The 9,043-nt window shown below is 42.9% G+C and overlaps 1 protein-coding gene across 1 annotated transcript in view; it reads right to left on the bottom strand.

The window, feature by feature from the left end:
* Positions 1–3,630: 3,630 nt before the first annotated feature.
* The window catches only part of ADCY10 (adenylate cyclase 10), an 85,005-nt gene continuing 79,592 nt past the window's right edge, over positions 3,631–9,043 (bottom strand). Inside the window, exons 33-34 of the mRNA XM_067467684.1 lie at positions 8,100–8,288; positions 3,631–4,348 (exon numbers count right to left, since the gene is read on the bottom strand). Coding sequence (XP_067323785.1) covers positions 4,148–4,348; positions 8,100–8,288 — 390 coding nt within the window. The 3' untranslated portion in view covers positions 3,631–4,147. The remainder of the gene's footprint in view (positions 4,349–8,099; positions 8,289–9,043) is intronic.

Raw genomic sequence — 9,043 nt, 5'->3', positions numbered from 1 at the left:
CAACAGAAAATACTTAAGGCCATCCAGTCCAACTCTCTTCACCAGGGCAAGAAAATGTAATCAGAGCGCTCCTGACAAAGAGCCATCAAGCCATAGATATAGATAGATAGATAGATAGATAGATAGATATGATTGACACACACACACATAGTATCATAGATTTGAAAGGGACCCCTAAAGAAGGACTATGATATGTTGCATATTCCAGGGCGGGCAAACCAGACACTCTCCACATCAACACTGACAAACAACAAGAAATACTGTTTACCCACAAGCATAAAGAAATTACATATATTGCAAACCAACACTTTCTCATTACTTTATTTTCCAGATCACCAGACTGGGCCACAGCAACACATGGAGGGGACAGCTACTGTGTGTGTGTATGTGTATGTATGTATATGTATATATATATATATATGTATATGTATATATGTGTGTGTGTGTGTGTGGTACTTTTAAAGTGTAACTCCAGCCAAATATATCATATGCTATCCAAAGCTTCCATAATATATGTATGTATATATATATTGGTACTTTTCTAACCTTCAGTTTTGGAGTTGTAGTTCACCTACATCCAGAGAGCACTATGGATTAAAACATGGATGGATGAAGAATCTAGTCCAAATTGGCATGAATACTCCATATACCCAAATATGAACACAGATGGAGTTGTAGTTACTGGAATTTATAGTTAACCTACAATCAAAGAGCATTCTGAACCCCACCAACTATAGAATTGGGCCAAACTTCCCACACAGAACCCCATGACTAACAGAAAATACTGTGTTTTCTGGTGGTCTTTGTCAACCTTTCTGACACCCCCTCATGACTCCCCCCCCCCCAGGGGTCCCTACCCCCAAGTTAAGAAATGCTGCCTTAAGGCCATCCAGTCCAACTCACTTCACTGGGGCACAAAACATAATCAAAGCCCTCCTGACAAAGAGCCATCCAGCCATACATATAGATATATATGATTCACAACCACACATATATATGTATATGACAGGTATAGCATCATAGATTTGAAAGGGACCCTTAAAGAAGGACAATGATATGTTGCATGTTCCAGAGTACGCAAACCACACAATCCCTCCATCAACACTGACAATGAAACAACAAGAAATACGGTTTACCCACAAGCAGAAAGAAATTACATATATTAGAAACCAACACTTTCTCATTACTTTATTTTGTAGAACACCAGACTGAGCCACAGCAATGCGTGGCAGGGGACAGCTTGTGTGTGTGTGTGTATAATTCAAACACCAGCCAGATATATCCTATGCTATCACAGCAAGAGCACTCTGAACTCCACCAATGATGGACCTGGACCTAACTTGGCATACAGACCATCTGAACCTACTGGAGGGGGCGGGGGGTTGAGGGGACTGCTCCACCATTTTGAGAATTGTAGTTCATCCTGCAACCAGAGAGCACACTGAACCCCACCAATGACACTTCTAGAGTAAACTTGCGCCGTTACATATCATAGAATCAAAGAGTTGGAAGAGACCTCATGGGCCATCCAGTCCAACCCCCTGCCAAGAAGCAGGAATATTGCATTCAAATCACCCCTGACAAATGGCCATCCAGCCTCTGCTTAAAAGCTTCCAAAGAAGGAACCTCCACCACACTCCGGGGCAGAGAGTTCCACTGCTGAACGGCTCTCACAGTCAGGAAGTTCTTCCTAATGTTCAGATGGAATCTCCTCTCTTGTAGTTTGAAGCCATTGTTCCACGTCCTAGTCTCCAAGGAAGCAGAAAACAAGCTTGCTCCCTCCTCCCTGTGGCTTCCTCTCACATATTTATACATGGCTATCATATCTCCTCTCAGCCTTCTCTTCTTCAGGCTAAACATGCCCAGTTCCCTAAGCCGCTCCTCGTAGGGCTTGTTCTCCAGACCCTTGATCATTTTAGTCGCCCTCCTCTGGACACATTCCAGCTTGTTTGCTTTACATATGTTTAATCACAGCTCTGGTCCTAAGCATTTTGGATAGGAAATACTTGGCCTGTATTTAATAGCCCAAAATATTATTATAGCCCAGAAGCCCAAAGTAACTATCTGACATGGGTTAATGGTTAGGCAAAGAATAGTTATCGTTGCATCCCACCAGTTAAGGGGAAAGAGCACATGTGTACCCTTTAACTGCGTTCCTTTGTGATCTGGGGGTGAGGGTTGCATGGACTTTTCGTATTTCAAATCTCTGATCTTAATATTAATGCTTTTTTAAAAAAAAAAAAACTCCTCTGTGACTATAATAATACAATTCATTCATTCTTCGTGACAGAAGATAAAATCCTGTACTGTGCAGTCTGCAAGGTTATGAGTTGGATAGGAATTGCTGCTGAAATGTGACAGCCACTGCAAAGATTTCTTGTACTGTAGGTGCTACCAAAATTTACAACACTGGTTTTGTGTCATACACACGGATAAAAAAGACCCTTCTGATGCCATAGAACCTTATGAGACCATGAAATAAAACATGTCAGAGGACCGAGAAGCATACAGAAAAGTGTTCTGCTTACTTGACAGCTGTTGCGGGAGGTCTGCAAAAAGTAATGAAAGGGTTGCATGTGCTGTCGCGCGCTGGGCCTATGACAATATCTGTTTACAGGACATACTTTCTGTATGTCCAACGGGATGCCGGGGTGCCTCAGCTAAAGGGTCCCATAGATTTCCCAACACAAAGTTCTGTAGAGGCTCAAAATAGGTTCAACAAAGTTCTTTATTAAGGCTTAAATCTTCGAACAAATGAATTAAATGCTATATAATCTTGAAAAACTAGTAGCTTTCTCGATCTGCCAATAAGGGACAGGCAACTGCTTGATAAACTGTTCCTTTCCTCTTTAGGGAAACCTTCCGACCCCTCCTTGGGCAATCTTTACTTTACCCTGTTGGCATGAGGCCCCAACTCCCAGCTCCAAGCTGCATTATGGATAGCCCGAGTGGTCCCTTACCAGGCAATGGTTGCTGTAGATCTGCCAAGCTGGTGTCCTGTAGATTTGCCCCACGAAAGCTGTGGAACCATTCCTTTATTTTCCAGCAAAAGCTGGCTGTATTCCCCCAGCAAAGCTGTGGAACTATAACTTTACTCCCCAGCAAAGCTGTAGAGATTTTCCTTTTTCCCCAGCAAAAGCTGTAAGAAGTGAAGCTTTTTACAGGTGGGTCAGAGAAAGCCCACACGTCCTGCTGTAAGGCTCCAAACTGTGAGAATGAACTAAAAGTCCCTTTTCCCTCCAAAACTGGGGAAAGGGGCAGATCTAAAGGCTCTAACGATGATTGATAGATTGTTGGTCCTATGACTGCAACCTGGGGAAAGCTACCCAATTGCAAAATGCATGGCCCAAATGGATTCATGCAAACTAACAGTGCAAGAAAAAGAAATTCAAATCTCCTGGCACAGCCGTGCCAGCACACTGCATGTTATTATTGATGTCATAAGATAATAACAGTAAATATTTAAAACAGTAAATAGAACATTAAGTTAAAACACATTGTCATCAATCCAAATAGCCAATTCCAGTCCCATTCAGCATCCCAAGTGCTGTCATGCAAAGTGCTGACCAAAGGCCTGGTCCCAGAACCACAATTTAGCCTTCTTTCTGAAAGAAAAGAAAGTTAAATCTCGCAGGGGAGTGAGTTCCACAGGCATGGGGCCACCGCCAAGATGGCCCTGTCCCTCGTCCCCACCAAACTTGCGAGACTGGCGAGACCGAGAGCAGGGCCCCTCCGAATGATCTTAAACTGCGAGGCGGGACGTAGAGGGAGATACATTCGGACAGGTAAGCTGGGCCATCCATCCCCATCACAAAGACTCCCCAAGAGCCAATAGTAGGCATGAAGTTTTGTGCAATTGAAAGTCCCCTTAAACACATATAATCTTGGTTCAAAGACTGTGCGAAATTAAAACAACAGAAGCTGAATTCGAGTGATTTCCTGGAAGAAAGGACTTTTAAGGGCAGATAATAGTTGTCAGATAACATACTGAGGTACACATGACAAATACTGGAATGTGGATTTAGCCAGGGAGAGTCCAGAATTTGTAGACATACACTGCAGCACCAGCTGCAACAGAATTTCTTGCAGAACCAATGATGATGCACACGAGTTTCTTGCAGAGCAGACTCCCTGGTGCGGGACACTTTCAGACTATTGGATGTTCATGTTCCATAATAGTTTCTGGGATTTGGCTAAGTATATCTATCTCTGGCACCTTCAGAAGATACTTGTTTTTATAGAAATCTCCCATTTCTGCAGCTGTCATGCCTACTTTCCACTCAGGAAAATCTGGAACTGTTTTTAACCACCAATCTTTCATTGGGCAACTTCCAGTGAACCACCACTCCTAGAAGAAAAGGACAACGGCTCAGAATAGATTTGATGGAAACAATTTAGGAGGGTGTTGTAATACAGAAAAAGAACCAAGGGCTATATATATATAAATTGCAGCCCAACAACTTCTGAGGATCCCTGGATTTCCATGCCTTGTCTACACACTAGAATAATAAAAAGAGTCACTTTGAAGTATAGGGAGTTCTCAAGTTATGAACGAGATAGGTTCTGTAGGCTTAATCTTAAGTTGAATTCGTTTATAATTCGGAACAGGTACATGTTTAAGTGTATATATTTATTATTTATTTAAAGCATTTATATTCTGCCCTTTTCACCCCAAAGGGGACTCAGGGCAGAGCACAACATATAAATGGCAAACATTCAATGCCAAAACATACTAGACCATACACATATAATAACATTAAATCACTTAACATTAAAATCCTCTAGTTAAAACTGTCTAAACAACCCTATGGAATTTGGTTGGCATACTAAGAGTTCCTATCGCCACCTCATTACACAGTCCCAAAGGCTCGGTTCCACAGCCACTTTTTTATCATCCTTCCAAAGGACAAGAGGGAGGGAGCTGACCTAATCTCATTAGGAAGTAGTTCATAGCCGAGGGGCAATCACTGAGAAGGCCCTGTCTCTCATTCCTGTCAAACGCACCTGTGATAGTGGCGGGACCGAGAGCAAGGCCTCCTCAGAAGATCTTAATCTCCGCGGTGGTTCATAGGGGGAGATGCGTTTGGACAGGTAGCTCCAGCCATACACACACACACACACACACATATGAATGAATAGCATAGGGAATGGTTAACATCCCTGTGACATCTGTTTTGCTGTCTGTGCCCCGTCCAGACAATTTCACGTCATTTTCTGTCACTATGATAATTGGATTTTGAAAAATTTGGTTTGTTGTAGAAACAAAACTTCATTAGAGACCCCTTTCCCCCATGATCACTCTTCTAGGAGTTAATTTCCCTTCCTAGAGATAGATTTGTCTCACTTCCTGTTGTCTCACCCCTGAATAATTTGTAAGTCAAATGTTTGTAACTCGAGGACTGCCGATACTAGAATCCCATTCTCCTTTGTGAGAAGTATCACACTAGTGGGGAAAAGCATCTACACAAATGCAACTATCCTGCTGTTTAAATTATGTTCTGCACTCTGGACATTTAGGGACAGGGCTGCTTTAAAAACAACTACCCCAAATCAATCAATCAATCCTTACTTGTATCTGCCAATATGCTGTGTTCAACTTGCTTACAGAAATATAATTAGCATTTGAGTCAAGGCCTTTCTGAAAACCCTATGCCATTTTAAGTGCAAATATACTTCACGTCGCTCTGGGATGTTTCTTATATGTAGTACAGTCGTCACTCCATATTTGCAGAGTTAGGGATGGAGACCCCCTGCAATAGTGGAAAAACTGAATATCTTCACTCCCTCCACTACCACCACCACATTTAACAAGAGTAAATGACAGTGTAAAGCATGGAAATTCTTTACGGAAATTCTTTACTGGCTGCCAATCTGCTACCGAGCACAATTCAAAGTGCTGGTTTTAACCTTTAAAGCCCTAAACGGTTCCGGCCCAGACTACCTGTCAGAACATATCTCCTGTTACGAACCATCATGAAGTTTAACATCATCTGGAGAGGCCCTGCTCTCGATCCCACTGTTGTCGCAAATGCGATTGGTGGGGACGAGGGACAGAGCCTTCTCAGCAGTGTCCCCCTGTCTGTGGAATTCCCTCCCAAGGGACATCAGTTTGGCCACCTCCCTCCTATCCTTTAGAAGGAAAATCAAGACTTGGTTGTGGGACCAAGTGATTGACGATTGAATAGCGGCAAGTGAGAAGAAAATATAAGCAATCTGAAATGACAACGAGTTGACCTGGACTTTGATTTTTTTGGCGTATTTTAACAATTATTTATTTAATGTCTGTCTTAATGAATTTGTTGAATGTTTTTATGTTTATGTTGTGAGGCTGCCCTGAGTCCCACCTTGAGGTGAGAAGGGCGGGGTACAAGTATACAAAATAATAATAATAATAATAATAATAATAATAATAATAATAATAATGAATTCACTTTGAACTGAGTGTGCCCATATGTGCTCCAGGTGGCTGGAAAGAAATTAAAGTCACATCTGTATGTCTAAAGATGGGAGGAGTTTCCTGGGCTGCTTTTTAACAATGTGCTTCCTCATCTCCCATCCCCAGCCACCCGGTGTTCCATCTCTGAGACAATTGCCCTCCATAGATTTCCAGGGAGTCATAGCTTCTGAGTGGGAAGCTTGGAAAAGCAGCAGCAGAAAGCAACCCAGGGATCCCACCCACCCTTTCGCCATGGAAAGATGACTGTTAAGTCCTTTCCAGCACCTTGGACTTACACCCAAGGTGCAGGCTACTCTATCAAGACTGGAGGGAACCAAATTGCTGGATTGCTTTTTGAAGCTCCACTTCTAAGCTTCCCACCAAGAGTGATGGCTTCCTGGAATCCTAACAAGAGCAATCGTGTCAGATCAGGGAGGGGAAGGAAGGAAATACAGGCAAGGAAACTCTCCAGCTTCAGGCATGTAGAGATGGCTATAAACTGTCTCCAGGAGCCTGGTCTTGCATCTTGCCTTTCTTTCTAGTCAGGCAAACTGATCTCTCTAGATTGCTAGATTGCTTTCTGAAGCTCCATTTACAACAGTGGTTCCCAATCTTTTTTTGACCAGGGACCACTCTCCAACATTAGTAGCAAAAGGGTTATGAATCAGTTTTTGGTCAACTTTAGATTTAATTTGGTTATTTGGGGTGCTGATTCAGAAATCTGCATTGGATAGACCACATCAGCTCTAGTTTCTGATATAGAACATATGCCATCCAGTAGTCGCCATCTGATTGCCCACAGAAAACCATATTTAATAATTTAGAGCTGCGGACTTATTTTAGGTTTCACGGCCCACCAGTGGACCACGGCCCACAGGCTGGGAACCACTGATTTACAAGCTTCCCACCCAGGAGTTTTGGCTCACCACAAACCAAACAAGCGCAGTCACTTCGGATTGGAGGTGAGGGAGACTAGGAAGCACATTATCAGAAAGGAACAGTAGAATCTCCTCCCAGCTTCAAGCGTGTTCACTTTTGGGTTCCTGTAGGTTTTTTCGGGCTATATGGCCATATTCTAGAAGCATTCTCTCCTGACGTTTCACCTGCATCTATGAAAAGCATCCTCAGAGGTAGTGAGGCAAGTATGGCAAGCATCCTCAGAGGTAGTGAGGATCTCACTACCTCTGAGGATGCTTGCCACAGATGCAGGCATAACGTCAGGAGAGAATGCCTCTAAAACATGGCCATATAGCCCGAAAAAATCTACAAGAACCCAGTAATTCCGACCACGAAAGCCTTCGACAATATGGTGTTAACTTTTCCCAGCAGCTGGCACTGTATCTTGCTTTTGTCCTCAGCTGGTCTCTGAGGTTGAAGGGGAGCAGATTGCTGGATTGCTTTGTGACTATCAATTCTCTCAACAACACCCTGCTTCCATCCAGGCTTGCCAACACTTGCCTTCCCAGTATCTTGCAGTTTATTTCAGTCTTGTGAGACTGGGAATGCTAGGTGAAACTTAAAGATCCCTGAGAAAGGTGGTGGAGGGCAGCCCTGGAAACTCTATCAAGTAATCCACAAAAAATCAAACCACAAAAGTCAAAGGTGCATATGTGGAAGGCTCACTGTAGTTCCCGATAGGTGAAAAATTTCCCAGGTCTTTTACCTTGCTAATCTCCAGCCATGATCGTTCCAAATAGTTCCCATACAGCTCACTGCTCTGGAATGCCTTTTCCAGAAAGTTTTGGCTATTTTCATCATGATCAAGCATCAGTTGGACATAGGCCTTCAGGTGGTAAACTCTGGCATAGAAGATCGGGCTTGTGGAACACTGAGTCATCAATAGATCACAATTCTAAGGAAAGCAATGGAGAATTGTGTCAAACAAAGTTAGAGAAACAACTAGAGAGAAGCAGAAAGACTAAGTGAGGCATATCTTTCCAGATATTGTTGAACTGCAGCAGCTATCACTGCTATAGGCAGCCTTGATTCATCATGCAGGCAACACCAAGCTTCCAGTATCTCGTATAAGGTAAAGTCACCTCTGCATGCCTGAAGATCAGAGGAGTTTCTTGGGCTGCTTTCTGACAATGGGAGCAGAATGCCTATTATAGTTAACCGGTTGTTTGAAAAAGTGTTCCAACAGAGAAGAAAACTATTGATTCATGCAATTTTACATTCGTTGTGCTGTTTTTTAAAATATTTAAAGGAAGAATGCAGACCTCCCTCAGTTAAAAATACATCCCTCCATTTTTGCAGGGGGTAGGAGCACAACATCCTCCATTAACATAGAAAAATCACATATTTAAAAAGCTATTGTCGAAGGCTTTCATTACTGGAATCACTGGGGTGTTGGGTGGTTTTCGAGCTGTATAGCCGTGTTCTAGCAGCATTTTCCCCTGACATTTTGCCTGCATCTGTGGCTGGCAACTTCAGAGGATGCCATGGATCGGGACCAAACCTGGTACACATACATTTCATGATCTAACTTAAAAGAAACAAAGTAGATCCAGTGAGACTTGAAATCTACAGAATGACATGCTCTACCACTACACTACTTTACCTTATGACAAGGCCACACAACCCAGAGTAATTAGTGGAATGGCATTC

Source organism: Anolis sagrei, chromosome 4, assembly GCF_037176765.1.
Source record: "Anolis sagrei isolate rAnoSag1 chromosome 4, rAnoSag1.mat, whole genome shotgun sequence".
Lineage (NCBI taxonomy): Eukaryota > Metazoa > Chordata > Lepidosauria > Squamata > Dactyloidae > Anolis > Anolis sagrei.
Note: the sequence above shows the minus strand (reverse complement) of the source record. Positions and strands in the feature narration are given on the sequence as shown.